General features: G+C 66.8%; 1 protein-coding gene across 1 annotated transcript in view; it reads right to left on the bottom strand.

The window, feature by feature from the left end:
* PIEZO1 (piezo type mechanosensitive ion channel component 1 (Er blood group)) overlaps positions 1-17532 on the bottom strand; it is a 54387-nt gene that overhangs the window by 822 nt on the left and 36033 nt on the right. Inside the window, exons 11-48 of the mRNA XM_079906841.1 lie at positions 16957-17057; positions 16350-16610; positions 15605-15716; positions 15316-15494; positions 15056-15204; positions 14803-14985; positions 14321-14433; positions 14066-14220; positions 13762-13938; positions 13162-13287; positions 12884-13084; positions 12233-12437; positions 9336-9440; positions 8582-8735; positions 8120-8363; positions 7955-8051; positions 7692-7863; positions 7203-7292; positions 7032-7126; positions 6719-6787; positions 6026-6126; positions 5642-5723; positions 5515-5571; positions 5254-5426; positions 5063-5148; positions 4684-4875; positions 4351-4609; positions 4092-4280; positions 3538-3799; positions 3184-3307; positions 2958-3105; positions 2663-2877; positions 2398-2556; positions 2170-2317; positions 714-902; positions 519-611; positions 269-441; positions 69-191 (exon numbers count right to left, since the gene is read on the bottom strand). Of these exons, the coding sequence (XP_079762967.1) occupies positions 69-191; positions 269-441; positions 519-611; positions 714-902; positions 2170-2317; positions 2398-2556; positions 2663-2877; positions 2958-3105; positions 3184-3307; positions 3538-3799; positions 4092-4280; positions 4351-4609; positions 4684-4875; positions 5063-5148; positions 5254-5426; positions 5515-5571; positions 5642-5723; positions 6026-6126; positions 6719-6787; positions 7032-7126; positions 7203-7292; positions 7692-7863; positions 7955-8051; positions 8120-8363; positions 8582-8735; positions 9336-9440; positions 12233-12437; positions 12884-13084; positions 13162-13287; positions 13762-13938; positions 14066-14220; positions 14321-14433; positions 14803-14985; positions 15056-15204; positions 15316-15494; positions 15605-15716; positions 16350-16610; positions 16957-17057 (5761 nt within the window). The remainder of the gene's footprint in view (positions 1-68; positions 192-268; positions 442-518; positions 612-713; positions 903-2169; positions 2318-2397; positions 2557-2662; positions 2878-2957; positions 3106-3183; positions 3308-3537; positions 3800-4091; positions 4281-4350; positions 4610-4683; positions 4876-5062; positions 5149-5253; positions 5427-5514; positions 5572-5641; positions 5724-6025; positions 6127-6718; positions 6788-7031; positions 7127-7202; positions 7293-7691; positions 7864-7954; positions 8052-8119; positions 8364-8581; positions 8736-9335; positions 9441-12232; positions 12438-12883; positions 13085-13161; positions 13288-13761; positions 13939-14065; positions 14221-14320; positions 14434-14802; positions 14986-15055; positions 15205-15315; positions 15495-15604; positions 15717-16349; positions 16611-16956; positions 17058-17532) is intronic.

Below are 17532 nucleotides of genomic sequence, written 5' to 3'. Positions count from 1 at the left end.
GGAGGAGGCCAGCAGGTCAGGCCCAGCCCAGCCCTCGCACAGCCCCCCGGCCCCCCGGCCCCACTCACACGGACTGGTCTGAGGTGCCCTCCAGCAGGCTGGCCAGCTGCCTCCGGGCGGTGCTGTTGGGGGCCAGGTCCAGGGTGTGCTTCTCGTTGGTGTACTCCACCGTGCCGCCCTTGGCCAGGTCCCTACGACAGCACGAGGTGTGACCCCCACGGGCGTGCCCCCCCCCCCCCAGCCCGGCCGCTCCTGTCCCGGGACGCACCTCTGGAAGTTCCAGGTGAAGCGCAGAGTGATGTTGGCAGTGCCGTTGTACAGTTCCCGTTTCATCTGCGCCCGGCTTGGCGGGCTGATGCGCCAAAGGGCCCCGGAGCTCCCCTCGATCTGCGCCGTGACGATGTCCTCGGGGCTGTACTGGCTGATGAACTGCATGGCCAGCTGCGCAGAGGGCGGCACCTCAGCGGGGCGCAGCCAGGCCCCCTCCCATCCCGGCGTTTGCGTTTGGGGGCACTCACCGGGTGGGGGTCAAACTGCTTGGACAGCTCCTCGTAGGCCTGGTGCGTGAAGGGCACGATGGACGGCTGCTGGGCGCTCATGGTGAACAGGGGCTGGCGGTGGAGACACGGTGACGTGGCGCTACGGGAGCCCCCGCCCCAGGCCACCGGCAGCCACAGGAGGGCGAGCTCGTCTCCCGGGCAGGGGCCGCTCACCTCGTAGCCACCCAGCTTGAGGGTGACGGTGACGTCAGTGGGCTGGTTGACGACGCCGACCACGGACCGCACGAGGGACATGAAGAGCAGCGGGAACCAGATGATGGCCACGAGGAACAGGATGATGAGGCCGCCCATGCCGTACTTGACGACCTTCTTCTTCTTCTGCCCCTTGGGCTGGGGGTATTTCTGGGGGTGGGGGGGCGTGGGGCAGTACAGGTCACCCAGTGCGGCTCTGCGCCGTGCCGAGCAGCCTGCCTCCCTGCTCTGTGGCGGCGGGCGCCGTGGTCTCAGGCTCCGCCTTGACTGAGCACTGAAACTGAAGCCGTGGCAGTGAAGACAGTGGGGACCGGGGAGTAGAGCCCAGAGCCAGAAACAGACCTTTCCTCTGCGACTCTGCAGAGGGGCGGCTGGACACCCACGTGCTGAAGAGTCGCGCTGGGCCCTTAAACCCTCGGCAAAAGTGAACTGGAACCTAAGACCTAAAACAGGAAAAGCCTTCGGGGCAAACCTCTCTGAGAAGCATCTAGTGTTCGGGATACACAAAGAACTCTCACAGCAATAGAAACCACCCAAGAAAAAGCCGGCAAGACGTGTGAGCGGACGTCTCCCCAAAGGTGACACACGAGTGACCGACAAGCACAGGAAAAGATGCTCGACATTATTAGTCACCAGGAAATGCAAGCAGAACTGCAGTGAGACACCGCCTCACCCCTACCAGGACCGGCGAGATCACACAGTAACACGTGGGCAGGTAGGATGGTGCCCCCGCCAGGCAACACCCACGCGGCAGTTCCACTCCTGGGTGTGCACCCGGGAGAAAAGGGGGCCTGTGGCCACAGTTCTGGACGTGAATGGCCATGGGGGCGTTTTTTAGGGCACCCAAAAGGTGTCCTAGGCCACGTCACGCTGAGAGAAGCGTGAAGTCCAGTCGCGGAAGGCCACGCGTCCCGTGACTCCATGTAAACGGCACCACAGGCACAGGCACATCCGTGTAGAAGACGGACAGGGGCCGGGGCTGGGGACTGACTGCTAGTGGGAGTGGGGCTCCTCTCCGGATGATGGGCACTATCTTAAATTGACTGTGCTGACGGTCGCCTCAGTCTGATAGACTAGAAACCACCAAACGGGGTGTGTGAATTTTATCAATAAAACTGCTAAAAAAAAAAAAAAAAAAGCACGAAAACCCAATTAACATTTTAATGCCCACACCACGACCCGTGCTAGTGGACCAGGGCCCAAGAAGCCAGGCCTCTCCTGCTCGGCGTCTGCTCAGGCCCCTCTGTGGTTGGCCACCCCAACACGGCCACATTCACTGTCCCCTCGAAGAAGCCCCTTCTGGCCTCCAGGAAGTTTTTAGGATGATGCTCTCGGGACTCATGTTTCCTGGGCTGTGAACCCCAGGAGGGACCCCAGTGGGGAGTCCCCTGCTACCCCCACCCCAGGGCCCGGGCACCTTTTCCATCTCTCGGCTACACTTGATGATGAAGATGTTGGCATAGATGTCCTCCACGCACATCCAGTTGGACAGGGACAGCGTGGTGTCCGTCCATACCCAGTCCATCACAGCCCGCAGCTCCACCAGGAATGGTACCAGCCGGAACCTGCCGGACACCGGGGCACCGTCAGGAGGGCCGGTGGGGAGGGCAGCCCTGCCGCAGGTGCCCAGGCCGGCCACACTCACCCCTGGAAGAGGAAGAGGTTCAGGTGGTTGTACTTCTTGGTGAGGAAGTTGCCGAGGATGCGGGTGGGGTAGCCGCAGCGGATCTGGTAGGCGGACAGGGCGAAGTAGATGCACTTGACGAAGTACCACAGCTGGGCCACCGCGTTCTGGCTGAACATGCTGGATGGGACAGGAGCCGGGGCAGGTGCCTGTTGTGAGGCCGGAGCTCCACGGTCCCCGCCCCGGCACCTACCGCTCGGTGACAGCGGGGAGCCCCGGCACCTACCGCTCGGTGACGGCGGGCAGGATGAAGAACATCCACAGGTGCACGGCCAGCACCAGGACCACCTGGAAGGCCAGCTTGCCCAGCACGGTCTTGCGCAGGTAGAGGGCGCGGTCGACGACCATGGTGCCGAACTGGATCAGCAGCATGACCAAGAAGGCCTCCGGCACCTGGTCGTCTGACAGGGAGGACGTGATGGCTGTGGCCGCCGAGTGCTTCTGTGGCCAGGAGAGCAGAGGTCAGGGGCGTGGCCGCAGATGTGGGGCTATGCTCGTGGGGGCCCTGAGACCCAACTCACCCCAAAGGCCCAGAATCCGAACATGATGATGACGAAGTCGACGACGTCGGCCAGGAACATGAGAGCGTAGACGTCGGTGGCCGCGCGGTACTTAGTGTGCAGAATGTCGTGGAAGAAGCGCCTTACAGGCCAGTACACGCTCCGGGCCCTGCAGGCGAGTGGCCTCAGTCCAGGCCCCACTCCTCCCACCCACCCTGGCCTGGACGCTCCGGGCCGGGTCACTCACAGGGACAGGCAGAAGCTCTGCAGCCGGAGCCCCAGGGCCCTCACTCTTGTGCAGTGGCGGCTCTGCCTCTCCTCGCTCTCTGCAGCCGCCGCCTCTGCTCCCACCTCCTTGTCGTCCTCGCTTTCTGGGGGGGGGCGGGGGGGGGGAGCAGCCGCTGCTGACGGAGCCCATGGTACGGGCTGGGCCCGGCTCAGACCCCACAGGGGCTGCCATTGCCCCCCCCTCACAGACCGGACTGGGTGCAGGGACCCCCTCCCCCCACCGAGGGTCACCAGCAGTGGCCATCAGGGACGCTGCTGGGCAGTGGCTCCACCAGGTGGGCCGCGATGGCTGCACGTGGCCGGGCCCTCGTACCAGTGGCTTCCCGTCCTCTGGGTCCTGTGCTCTCCTTCCTTCTCTTCCTGAGACGCAGGCTGACGCGCCTCTCGTCACGGGGCTCTGGGGACCTGTCCTTCGCTTCCACTGGGATGTCGTCCTCAGTGGGGGCCCTGGCCACCCCTGGCTTCCCCTGGGGTCCCAGCAGGGCCGGCTCCTCCTCAGCCGCCTTGTCCTTCCCACCACCCCTGTCACGCTCCTTCGGGACAGGGTCCTCGTCGTGATCCCAGAGGCCATAGCACTGTGGAGGGATGTGCAGGGCTGGTGAGGGGGCCGGCGTGGCAGCACTGGGCAGCGCACGGCGCGGGCGAGGTGGCCAGGCCCACACTGGGCCTCACGGCCTCCGGCCTGCCTCGGAGCAAGGTGGCTGGGCGTGTGCGCGGCCGTGTGTGCTGTGTGCCCGCACGTGTGCGTGCGCGGGAGGCGGCAGCCGTGTGTGCTGTGTGCCCGCACGTGTGCGTGCGAGAGGCAGCGGCCCTGTGTGCTATGTGCCCGCGCGGGAGGCAGCAGCCCTGCGCGGCGCGTGCGCTCACCAGCAGCTGGGCGCGGTGGAAGAAGAGCACCATGAGCTGCGGCAGGTCGTACTGGATGTAGCTGTCGCTCTTCTCCAGGCCCAGGATGCGTGGCGGGAAGTAGGGCTTGTTTTCATAGCGCCGCAGCACGGCGTAGCTGTTCCAGGGGAAGAAGCCGAACTGGAACAGGTACTTGGCGACCACCGTGACCTGCAGGCGAGAGGAGTCAGCGGGGCGCCAGCCCCCGACCCCCACCCCCACTGCCAGCCGCGATGCCCACCTCGGTGAAGATGATGGCCGTCATCCAGAAGCGCTTGCTGGGCCGTGGGATGGACAGCATGGCCCACAGGAAGACCAGCACGGGCAGCATCAGGGAGGCGGCCGAGGCGGTGACCATGTGGTTGAGGATGATGACGAAGTAGCAGAGCAGCTCCGAATGGGCGGCCACACACTGGTACACGGCCTCCAGCAGCCGCAGCACGCGGCCCTGTCCCGCCGCGAATCGCTCGGCCTCCTCCAGCTCCGGGATGTGCAGGCGCCTGCCGGGGGACCAGGCTCAGAGCCTCTGGGGCCACCAGCCCTCCCACCGTACACCCCCCCCCCCCCCGCGCACCTGTCCAGGAGCAGCTCGCTGGCTGTGCGCATTCTGGCGCGGCCGCTGGTGGGAAGCTCCCGGGAGCCGTGCGGGGAAGCCCTGGGCTCGGTGACCATCTCCTCGCCGCTGCTCTGGGTGTTACAGCTGGTGCTCAGAGGGCTGCTGATGTCCTCGGTCACGCTGCTCTGTGGCTCCTCCGCCCCCAGCCCGCTGCAAGACGGGCGGGTCACAAGGGGGCCTGTGTGCCCCTCAGGCTCTGGGGCGGCCCTGGAGGGCTTCGGGGTCTCGGTGGATGAGGGCCCAGCCGGCTGCCTGGCCCTGTGCAGCAGCTCAGGTGCCGGGGCTGGACCTCACTCTGGGCCAAAGACAGGCCGGGCGGGGTGGGTCCCGCTCCTACCTGGACGGGGTGCTCAGTGCATCACGGATCATCTCAGCTTCGCTGGCATACAGCTGGTCCAGCACGTCCCGGCGCACCTCCCCGCCCTGCAGGGCAGCGAGGGGCTCAGGGCAGCCGCGGTGGGAGAGAAGGCGTGGGGGTGCCCGCAGTGGGCGTGGAGTGCAGGGGGCGGGGCGGGGCAGCCCACTCACCCGGAGCAGCTCCTGCGTGAGCAGGTAGCGCTCAGCACGCAGCACGTCACTCATGGCGCGGTGGTGCCGCGTGAAGTCGTGCAGCCAGCGCGTCAGCTCGTCCACGAGCGCCTGGCCCAGCACCCACAGGAACTGCACGGTGCTCAGCACTCGCTGCATCACGTGGCTGCGGCCTGCGGCGAGGGCGAGGCATGCGGTGCTGGAGGGACGGCTAGCGGGAGCCCCGCAGCGCCCCAGCCCCTAGCCCTCGGGCCAACTCACCGGCTACCTCATCCTCCAAGCCCTCTGCCAGCTCTGCCTCCTGGCTGGGGTCACCGCCTGGGCACAGGGGTGCTGGTCAGCGCCTTGCAGCCCCACCTCCCTGCAACCCGCCAGCCGCTGGACTCACCCGTGGGCAGCGGCCCTGCCTGCTCCTGCCGCTGCTGGTGCAGCACCGTCTGGGCATTGGTCACCCACGCCTGGTACGCCATCTGCAGGCCAGGGCCCCGGGTTAGCACGTGGCCTCCCCTGACCTGATCCCGTTAGCCGAGGAGCCTGGGGCCAGGAGGCCCAAGCTGGGGGCCGTCAGCTCCCTGCGCCTGGGCAGGAAACGGGCCACGGAGCTGTGGGGGGAGGACTGGGCGGTGCATGCCGCCCACCCAGCGCGTCCTGCTTGTCAGCGCCAGGCCCCGTGCTGAGAGCCAAGGGCCCGAAGACGGACAGGAGAATGTGTGTCCAGCATACGCTGAGCCCGTCTGCAGGCCACAGCGGCCCCGCCAGCCCGCATGCTCACCTGGAAGGCGCTCTGTGCTGACTGCTGGGCGTCCTCGGGCTGCACCTCCTCCTCCTCCTCGCTGTCCGACTCGAACAGGAAGTAGTCCCCGGAGTGGATGACTGCGGGCAGGGGTCACTGAGAGCCGGCCGCCCCCGTGGCTGGGCTCCGCACCTCCCTCCTCCTCCCCCGGACCCTCAGGTCTGTCTCCTCGGTTCGGGGTGGGTCTGGGAACAGCCTAGCCATGCTGGACTCCCTCAACAGCCTACTACCCTGGACTAAGGCCTGCATGCCACCCTCCCCCCAGCGATGGCCACGGGGGCAGGAGGCGGTGAGCGGCACGCCGGGGGACTGTGGCACGTGTACGGGGCACGGGCGGGAGCAGTGGCACGGGACCAGACTGGGCGAGAGAAACGCGTGAGGGCAGGGCGAGAAAAGCAGGGGCAGTGCCGACCGGCAGCGGGGATCCAGCCTTCCGAGCCCGCGTGTCAGGAAGGAGACAACAGAGCGTGTTGTCGGGGACGTGGCCCGACGACAGCAGGGCTCAGCAGGGAACCTGAGAGCCCACGCACGGGGCTCCTGGGGGTGCTGGCCAGGTCAGCGCAGGGCGCGCCCCCTCCGTCCCGGCGGAGACGGCGGCCAGGGTGTGGGAGGCCTGCCTGGCGCACAGCAGCTCTGAGAGGGCAGCCAGGGCAGGCCAGGTGGGGGCAGTACCTGTGGCGTGGTCCAGCCAGGGTTGCCACCACTGTGGCCGTGGCGAGGAGCCCCTTGCACTGCCGGGCCCTGTGGAGGGGCGGGGCGAGCGTGAGTCAGCGGGGAGCCCCCAGGGCAGCGAAGGGGCAGGCCACGTGTGGTGCCGTGTGGGGTGCAGGACAGACCACAAGTGCGGACGGACAGTCACGGGCCGGCCACGTGGCCCATGGGGACAGAGAGTGACCAAGCGGCACAGGGTGGTTGGGCTGGAAGCCCCGTGGGATGCCACACGGCACAGATGCAGGCAGGCTCCACCAGGCGTGGACACACTCACCTGGCTCCTGGCTGGGGTCCAGGGAGCCCTGTGGGGGGCCGCGCCTGGCCCGGCTGTGCCTGTGCTTCTCCTGCTTGGCCTGGATGCGCTCCATCCTGCAGGGCGGGAGGTGGCTCAGCGCAGGGTGGGGTGGGGCCAGAGAGCCCGTGGCCCCACCCACACGGCACCTACTGTCTCTTCAGCTGGGCCAGCGACTTCTCCTCCGCCCTGCGGTGGAGCTCGATGGTCTTGAGGTTGGCAGCGTTGTAGAGGCCAAAGCCCCTGTGGGGCAGCAACGGGGGTGGGGCATTAGCTCCGGCTCAGCCTGGTGTCCCAGGCCCTGCCCACTCACAGCAGCAGGGACCCAGCCCACAGAGCTCAACACCGCCTTGTTGCATGCTGCTTCTGTGAGAGAGAGACCCTCCCGCAGCCTCCAGGGGTAGAAGACGGGGGGGGGGGGGGGGGGAGCCGCTGGCCCATCAGCCAAAGTGCAGGGATGCGCCCTCAGGCCAGCGCGGTGGCCACGACCGGCCCAAAGCGCCAGCTGGTGGCAGAGCCGGGGCCGAGGCCACACACCACCGGGGTACTGAGAAGGTCCTAGCGGGTCTGTCTCCTTGGTTCTCCCTCTAGGGGGCGGGTCACGTCATGGAGGGACGGCCCGGGGTGCGGCGGGGGGCCCACCTGGAGGCCTGCAGGGCAGTGGCGCGGAGCTCGGCCCGGACGTGCAGGAAGTAATAGCTGAGGAAGACGCGGCGCTGCAGCAGCAGGAATAGGAAGCAGACGCTGTCCCACAGGACGCCCGCCTCCTCCACAGGCAGCAGGCAGTCCTGGTCGCGGCCCAGCATCTCCTTAGCTGCGGATGGACGCCAACCAGGTCAGGGTCCTGGAAGCCGCGTACGTCCCCACGCGCCTTGGGGCCCCGGCCGCCTGCCTCGCCCACTCACGGTTGTAGTAGCCTTTGACCGTGCACACGAGGCTGAAGAGCTGGATGACCCAGCAGAAGCTGCTCTGCATCTGCTCCACGAAGACGCAGGACAGGAGCTGAAGGCGGGAGGAGGGTCAGCCTGGGCGCCCCTGGGCGGGGGCTGGGGGCTGGGGGCCGGGCTCACCGAGAGCATGTTCTTGGAGACGATGACGGTGACGTTGTAGAGAATGAGGCAGTCCCATAGCACGAGGCGGGTGCGCGTGTCCTTCTGCTGCAGGCTGGTGCCAAAGAGCAGCAGGTAGAAGCAGGCCAGCAGGTAGCCCAGCCCGAAGATGCTGACGCGTGTGGCCCCCGTGACAAACACCACCACCAGCACCAGCCAGAAGAGGTAGCGGAAGACGGCCACCTTCAGCATGTCGAGGTAGGACCTGCCGGGAAGAGCGTCACTCTGGGCCCTGGTCACCGCCGCCTCTGCCGCAGCCCAGGACCAGGGGAACTCCCGGGCGGCCCCTCTGCTGCGGGGTCAGCATCCGCCCCTCGTCCCGGCCACAGAGACACCCCTGGCAGCGCGCGTCCTGGCTCGGTCCCGCTTGAGCCCAGGCGCGTCTGTCGGCCCCGGGAGCCGTGCGGCCTCTGCGACGCCCACCTGCAGTGGATGAAGTTGGGCACGGGGTTGGGCTCCCCCTGCAGCGGCTCCAGGTCATCCGTGTTCACGCCTGCCACATGCTGCCACTCCTCCGTGCGCTCGGCCAAGAACACCTGCCACTGCTGGGAGGCGCAGAGCAGCAGGAGGACGTCATCTGTGGGCACACAGGAGGCCACTGCCGCGCCGCGCCGCGCCGCGCCCCGGGGAGCGCTGGCTGCAGAGGCCTGGCCCACGACGGGGTGCAGGGCACTTCCTGCCCGGCACTGCCCTCATCCCCCAGGCCCTGGGCGGAAGCATGCGTGCGTGTTTACACCGGCATCTACACACAGCGCGGATGCGCACACGGATGTCGGGGAACACATCGCCTGTGTGCACGTTCTGCATATGTACACGTGGGGGTCTACATGCACCACACGACTGTCAGGAAGTGAGGCCAACGTGAGCCTGACTGCACACCACGTGGCATCAGTCTGCACACCCGTGTCCCCCCCCACATCCATACCTGTGTGCACACCTGCGCCCACACCGTGTGGCAGGAAGCGCACATGTGAGGTGGACCCGTGGGACCAGGCACACGGAACACGCCCCTGCGGGGAACTGTAGGACTGGACTGGCCACAAGGCCTGGACGGTTCAGCCCTCGCTGGCCGCACAGGAGGGTCAGCGCCTGCCTGCCCCCTATCCCGCGGGAACCCGCACAGCTTCCTGCATGGCCAGCAGTGCCGTGTGTGCACGAGGGGCCCCAGGGGACTCACTGATGAGGTTGGTGGCGTTGGGGGCACTGAAGAAGTCCGGCAGGTACAGCCACCTGATCAGGGCAGAGTTCATGGGGATAGCGCGGCTCCAGCGCCACGGGTAGTCTGTGGGAAGAGGGTGCACGTCACCCACCACCCCAACCCGTCCCCAGCGTCCCCGGGAGTCGCTTGGACACCCACTCCCACCCGGAACCTCCAGAGCACACAGGACCAGCGAGCCCAGTTCTCACAGACGTGGGCGCCAGTGGCTGGGGAGGGGTGCATGGGCAGGTGGGCGGGGCACGGCCTCACGTGGTGGGCGGGGCACGGCCTCACGTGTGGGCCACAGTCGGCGTGGACCCGAATGGCTAAAATAAAACCATGTGGATGCCAAGTGCTGGCGTGGAGGTGAAGGGGCGGGACCACCCTGGGTGGTCATCCCGGAGAACTGAAAACCACAGCCACACAAACACCTGTGTACCACCCAACGAGCGAACGTCCGCAGGAGCTTATCCCCGACATCCCAGACCTGGAAACGGCCCAGTGCCATCCGAGGGGGGAAAGGTCAAGCCAGCTCTGGTGCACCCAACCCGTGGAAAACTGCCCAGCAAGGAACGTGAGTGAGCAAAGCGTCATCCAGGCCACAGCCCAATGCACCTTAACTACATCTCACGAGATAAACCAGACTCCTAGGTTACACCATCCAAAGGCAAACCATAGGGATGGAGACCAGGGTGGGCGCTGGGGATGGGAGGGAGGCAGGGACCTGGGGACGGACACAGCTCTACATGCTGGTCAGCACCACACAGTGAATTCTACTACGTGGTTGAGGGAGCCCGGGACGGAGCGCAGACTGACAGGTGATCTAATTGGACAGCGCGTGTATAACGCGCCTCCTGGGAGGGGCCAGGAAGAAAGGAGCTGCCCTAAGGAACTTTGCAAACGGCGTCTTGACAAAAGACAGACACTGTCCAGCAGGACGGAGGAGGAGCGGTGACACCGCATGGCCACACGCACGCCCGGGGCCCAGGTCTTGGTTTCTGAATTCCACCCTCCAGGGCAAGGAACCAGGCGCCAGGGCGGGGGGTGGGGGGCGACTTCCTGGGATGGGGGCAGGCAGGGGCGGCTCCTGAGGCAGCAGCACCCGGCGGACCCAAGACTGAGGACATATCCCAGGGCCAACGCGGGTACAGTGTGGACACGGCACCAGCGACGGGAGTGCAGCAGAAGCCTGGGGATACAGGCCCGGAGTCTCTCTCTACAGATAAAGTAAACAACCGGATAGATCAGTCGGGAGAAGGGACACAGCTCCTCTTTACAGATGATGCCAATCGATCACCCGGGAGACAGAAAATCACTGTGAGAAACCAAACAGCCCCTGCGGGCGGATCCACCGAGCGCGCTGAAACCAGCGGGCGAGAGTTTACAGGGAGACGAGACTCCTGCCGGGTCCTAAGCCTGCCCCGCAAGTGAACATGCGACAGCGACGAGCAGCGGCGAGACTGGCGAAAAGGGGGTGTCACCCGCGATGAGACACACCAGCCCCAGCGTGACGCACTGTGGTTTTCTTGCCAAAAGTGCTTAACCTGGTCTAAGGAAGAAACACCCATCGATGCTGGGGTGAGGGGTGTTCTACAAACGACCGCTTCCTGCTCCCCCCAGTCTCAAGGAGATGAAAGACAAAGGAGGCCAAGGAGCCGGCCGAGGACAGAGAGCGGTGGGGGCCCCTGGGGACCGTCACGCGGCCCGTGGCTCCGGCCGTGGTTGGTGGCCTGGCCCCCATTTTGGTTCTTAACTTTGGGTGCTGTGCTGGGTCGCTTCAGAGGCTGACGTTCACGTCGGGGAAACTGGGTGGAGAACGTTTAGGAACTCTGCTCTGCTTCTGCTACCCTTCAGCCAGAACTCAGAGACCGTAACCCAAAAGGGGCCTTTCCCAGGGCAGGGGCCTGACTTCCACAAACACTGACGAGGACGTCAAAGGGCCTGCCTGCAGGGCTCCACGGGCACCTCTGAGACGCTCTGAACGTGAACGGGAACACAGGATGGATTACAAAGCGTTCAGACAGAACCCTGCACCCGCTGACAAGACAACAGGAAACAGAGCAGGAAGGGAGAGAAATCAAAGCTCCTCACAGAGAAGCCAAGTAACAAACGTACCAGGAATAACAGAAATCAGAAACATCCATTTTGTGAAGTCCTGCCAACGGGAGAGTCAGCAGACGTGGACGCGCGGGGCAGAGTGCTGGTCCCCTGACAGGGTGGGCTGGGGGCCCCCAACGCCCCGATGGCCACTTGACTCCCCGTCATGGACCGTTCCTGCCCAAGCATTCCCCGGTGTCTACGCTCTGGGGCACAACCCACAGAACCAAGTTCAGGGCTTTCTGAGCCCCCTGGCCTGACTCTGGCAAGCTCACAAGAGACAGAGGCTGGGACAGTCTTGACCAAAGGCGATGGGAGAAGAGGACGGCCAAGCACTCCCGTCAGCTCCTGGTCGAAGCCAACAGCTACCAGGGACGTGGCCCTGAGGACGAGGCCGCTGAGTATGGATGGCGTATCAGACCGGGGGTGGATGGCCGTGCGTGGCCACCGTCCTGAACACAGAGGGTCCAGGGTGGCTGTACTGAGCGTGGAGCCCAGACTGACTCCCATTTGCCTGGGAAGAGCGTACAGCTGCTCCTTGGACTATTCTCCCAACCTCTCCGGTTGTTTGAAAGTTTTCAAAATAGAACATTGGGCAAAAAGAAAGCAGAGGATGAGGAGAGACCAGCGAGGGAGCCAGCACGACTGCAGGCCCCAGAGTCCATGCACGGGGAGGAGGGGGCTGAGGCCACTCCGGGGCTGGGATGCCCAGGTTGGGTGCAGCCACGCACGCCCAGCTCACCCCATGCCCACCCCAGCCCGCAGGCCACCCTGCTCACCGATGCACAGGGCAGGGGGGATGCCCAGGCACAGCAGGTACTGGTAGAGCAGGAAGAGTGCCAGGAAGAGGCAGTAGCTGGGCCAGAGGCGGGCGATGGCCTCACGGCGCCGGCGGGTGAGGACGGCCACCAGCCAGCAGCCATGCAGGATGACCATGAAGTTCATGCGCTGTCCGATCACGTTCACGGCCATCAGGAAGCAGATCTGGGGTGGCACAGCGGGACAAGGTGACCAGGATGGGGACGCAGTGAGCCGGGGGAGGAGCCCTCCTGGCTCTGCCTCTGGGCAGCCTCGGGCGGTAGTGCTTGTGCCCAGGGTGGGGGGCAACGGCCCAGGCTCACGACGGCCCAGGCCACCCTCCTGGCGGGACGGAGGCTGGACACGTCTCGACGGTGGGGGGAACCGAGGTAAGGGCACCGTGGCGGAGTCGAGACGGAGCCCCTCTCCAGCCGGGGCCCCAGCCCCCTGCCCTCACTCCGCAGGCCCGTCTCCAAGCAAGGCCAACTCAGCTGGAGGACCTGACACCCTCGGTGGTCCCCCCTCCCCCCGCGCTGGGCCTGCCCATTGCAGAAGACCCCACAGGGGGTGGCAACGACCCCCAGCGGCTCAGGCCTGCCCAGGGAGGGGGCGAGGGTCGACGCCCGCCTCACCTCCAGCCCGAACTTGTAGAAGAAGAAGTTGACGAAGTACTTGAGGCAGCTGGGCAGGTCGCGGTCCAGCTGCTGGCGGGTACCATCGGCGCAGACGGCCTGGGCCGGCAGCGGGGCCAGCTGGCGCCGGCGGCGGTGGTAGTCCTGGCAGCGGTACACCATGGCCTCGAACACCAGCAGCAGCAGGATCTGCAGGTGGCTCTGGGGGGCGTGGCCAGTCAGGCCCCGCCCAGCCCCTGGCTCCCCCACCCCACCTGGCCCACCTGCCCCGCACTCACTTGGATGTAGCCCAGGTTCGGGAAGCCCTTCCGCACCCCGAACCAGTTGGCGGGGTCGATGGGTCCGCGGTACAGCAAGGACTCGTGGATCTCCGTCTTCTGCAGGTTCGTGCTGTTGGGAAAGGGCTGGGGGAGGGGCGGCGTCAGCACCTGCTGCCCACCAGGAACCGGACGCTGACCCCAGGGACCGCCAGCCCCACGCGACACCCCCGCTGCAGCCACAGCTCCGACGGGTCTGCGCCGGAGCACAGCTGTCCCCAACCAGGGACATGGGGCACTGTCAGCCTCCAACCCACCTCAGTGGGGAAGGGACCATGGATGGTGTTTGGGGACAGGGAAGCCGCCAGCAGGAGCTGGGAGAGTGAAGAGAAATCTGTGGGTGGGCTTCCCTGAGCAGCCCCGCACTTCTCTCCAGTGGACATCAGGCCTCTGTGCCCCTCACACCAGGACCTGCACTTCCGTCAGGAAGTCAGCCGGGTCGGGACACATCTCTGAACCCAGACGTCTCGACCTGGAGAGCGGGTCCTCCGCAGGAAGCCCAGGCCCCAGGGACAGGCGCTCGCACCCGTCCCTCCGCCCGAGCTGGAGCAGCGGCCGCACCTCGGTGCAGTTGCTGGCGTACTCGTGGGGGCTGACGACCTTGAGCTGGTACAGCATCTTGCACACGATGATGATACAGGTCCACACGGTGGCCAGGCAGGAGGCCATGGGCCGGAAGCGGGGGTAGGGCAGGGCGAAGGCCCACAGCACGACCAGCAGGAAGTTCAGCACCGACACCTGTGGGCAGGCGGGCAGTGGCGGCGGAGCAGTGGCAGGCGGGGCTGCGCCCTCCCCACGGGCCCACGATCCGCAGCCACGTGCCGGTACCGGCTCAGCGAGAGTGCCTGAGCGTGCCCACGCTCACCTCATTCAGGGCCACCCACACGGTGTACAGGGCCACCATCTTGAAGACGTGCAGCTCTAGCAGACGCCGCGTGAGCACTTGCGCGCGGGTGAGGACATCCGAGAAGCCGGCGGCCAGGTCCAGGAGCCGCTCAGCCACCAGGCCCCACTTGCTGGCTGGGGGGTTGGGGGGCCAGTGAGGAGCGGGGGCCAGGGCCTCTGTGGCCTGGGCCGTCCCGCCCGTGTACTGACGGGGCTCCGGGCACCTTGAGCTTACCCTCCGGGACCTGTATGGCCTGGTGGGGGCCGGCCACGCCCAGCCCCTCGTCTCTGGGTGCCGCCTCCTCTTCCTCTTGCTGCAGCAGGGGGGTCCCGCTCACCGTGTCCTGCCTGGGACAGGACCCTGAAGTGTCCTTCCCTCCCGCATTCCTGGGGTGCCCTGCAGCCCCTCCCATTCCCGCCTCCCCAGGGACAAGAGAAGCCCCACCTGCCATCCCACCCCGGCGCTGGGACCCCTGTGCTGCAGCCACTAGGTGGGAGAGTGGGGCCCGGCTTGACGCCGTGATCCCCGCGGGTTGGAGAAAACATCCAGTACCTGAGGCCCCGGCATCTGCAGGCAGCAGCCGAGGGCTCAACCCTGTTCCGGGTCTCCCGCCCTAACCATACAGACTCCATTCCTGCCCGAGACCGGCCTTCCCCTGTGCGGGCTCAGGGGACACTCTGCAGACCCCCAGGCCCCAGGAGGGAGGACGGGCGCACCTGTGAGCCCAGCGCAGGGTGCGGGCGCTGGGCGGGGGGCGGTGCTCGGGGTCGGTGAGCTGCATAAAGGGCCTGTGGAAGTAGTGCAGCTGCAGGATACAGGCGAGCAGGAAGAAGCCCGGGACCAGGATGCTAGAGAAGAGCTCGGACACGCTGAACTGCTCCAGGCCCAGGTCCCCCAGCCTGCGCGGGAGGAGCTGTCAGTGCCACCAGCGCGGCAGCCGCCGCCCACCCCCCCACGCCCAACACTCACTGCTCATCCGTGAGGCCGGTCAGGTTGCGCCAGTAGGCGGGGAAGTCCTGGAACTGGAAGGTGTAGACGGCCACCAGCACCAGCATGGTGTAGGCCACCACCAGCCACCAGAACGCCTTGAGCAGCTTCCGCCACAGGCTGTAGTAGACCTGCCGGCGGCCAGGCGCGGTGAGGTCAGCCCACGCCCCTGCAGGCCCGCGCCCCGCCCCCGCCCCTGCAGGCCCCCGCCCCGCCCCCCGCCCCGCCCCTCGCCCCGGTACCTGGAAGAGGGTGAGGCAGAGCAGGAAGAGCAGCATGTAGACGATCTTGTACACGACAAGGCGGCCGGCGAAGCTGACCATGATGAACATGCCACCGCACACGTAGACCCAGTACTTGGCGTACACGCCCCTGACCAGCTCCCCCAGGCTCCGCAGCAGCGTCCGCGTCTGGGTGGGCTCTGCGGGCCAGGCGGAGGGGGGGGCGAGCGGGGTGCAGCTTCAGGACCGGGCGGGTGGCGGAGGGGCCGCGCCCCCCTTCCCCCCTCCCCCCACTGCCCGGCCCGCTCACCTGCGGCGGCCACAGTGACCTCCATCAGCGCCACGGGGTCCCGCGCCCTCTTCAGCAGCTTCTCCTTCACAAACTGGCGCAGCAGAAGCCAGAAGGTGAGGGTGCACAGCAGCTGGGGGGCAGGGGCGGCGGCACTGAGTGGGGCCCGGCCGGTGGAGCCGGGAGCCGGGGTGAGACCGCAGCAGGAAGGCGGCCTGCCCGGCCCCCGCGCGCCAGCCTCCCTGCAGGCAGAAGCTCAGCCTCTGGTACGCGCGCACGAGTTCACGCACAGATGCACACGCTCCCACACAGCAGCCCCTGCACTCACACGCCACCTCGTCTGCACACAGACCCGCAGGGGAACGCGGGGTCCCAGGTGTTTGCACACTTGCAGGCTCCTGGGCTTGCACAGTGAGATATAACTAACGCACGGGCCCCCAACACGTGACCGGCAGCGGCACGGCCGTCCAGGTGCAACGGCCTGTCCCAGAGGGGGCATGGCAAAGACGCAGACGCCCGCTGAGACCCAGGGGCCGCGTGCGACGCTCACAGAGCCCGTGTCAGGCAGATGGGGTGGCACCCCCAGGAACACGAGATCATCACTCGTTCACTCAACAAACGCTCTTCAAGCAACTACTCCGGGCCGGCTGGGTGACCCCGGTGACCACCAGACATGGGCTCCGGCTTCCTGAGCGCCCACGGCACTAGAAGCTGAACGGGCAGCATGGCGTCATCACAGGCACGCAGGGGGCGGGAAGAGGCTCACCATGGCGCCCAGGTCCAGGCAGGGGTAGCGGGTGTGCTCCAGTCCCAGCTGGCGCAGGCTGACGGGGCCCAGGGCGGTGGGCAGCTCGGGCCGCAGGTCCATGGCCCACACGTAGCGCAGGCTGCAGAGCGCCAGCCCGTAGAGCAATATGAAAGGCGAGCAGAGCATGGCCATCTGGTGGCGGCTACGCACGGTCCAGATGAGACAGGCCCAGAGCAGCAGCACGAAGGTCAGCCAGCTGTGGTAGGTGATGCTCCACACCTGGACGGCCAGGGCGTGGGTGGGGCTGCGCGGGACACCCGGCCCGGCACCCACACCCCGTTCCCCCAGGCTGATGAGGTGGTGGACCCCCGGGGCCGGGGGCGTGTGTGCTCCGACAGGAAGGCCAACCTGCCCCGCTGGCCCGGAGAGCTGCCCAGGCACACCCACACCCCCACCGCACGTATGCGCACACTCACACACGCGGCTGGGGGCTGGCCGGGGCTGCTCCCGGCCTAGCAGGTCACAGTCCCAACCGCTTCTGGCGACAAGGCACCAGGACACCATCTGTGGCGAGGGAGCCCGCGGGAAGCCCCAGCCCGAGGGGCGGCCCAGGCAGCGCCCTTACCATCATGGCAATGAGGACACACACGTAGCTCTGGTCCATGATGAGGTGGCCCAGGCCGTGCAACGGGGACGTCTCCTTAGGCCCCGCCAGCCTGGGGCGCGCTAAGGGGCGAGGGCAGGGGTCACCAGGGAGGCGAGACCCCTGCTGGGGAAACTCCAACGTCAATAGGCCCGAGCCCCTTGCCTACACCCGAGTGGCCCGAAAATGCAGACAGCACGCTGGAGCCACAGCCCAGGTGGAGGGGGGCCACACCTGGCACAGGCTCACGGGGCATTGGGGGAGGAACACACGGGCAAAGGGCCCGGGCTCCTGTCCGACCCTGTTCCCGATGTGCTGTGGGACCCTGGCCAGCCCTCGCCCCTCTCCAGGCCTTGGCTTCCGAGACTCTGAAGGGATGGGGTGGAGGAGGTTGCCCTGATTCCCTTCCAGCTCCGTGAGCACCCACGTCCCCAGATGCCAGCCCCCGAGGCCAGCGGCTTCATCCTCTGCTTTGTAAAATGGAAACTGAGGCTTAGCACAAAAACAAAAAGGAAAAGGAAAGAGCACCCCAGAGCCCTGCCCTGGGGACACTGTCTT

The sequence above is a fragment of the Stenella coeruleoalba genome (genome assembly GCF_951394435.1).
Source record: "Stenella coeruleoalba genome assembly, chromosome: 20".
In the NCBI taxonomy this organism is placed as follows: Eukaryota; Metazoa; Chordata; class Mammalia; order Artiodactyla; family Delphinidae; genus Stenella; species Stenella coeruleoalba.
The sequence above is the reverse complement of the archived record's forward strand: the minus strand, read 5'-3'. Positions and strand labels throughout refer to the sequence as shown.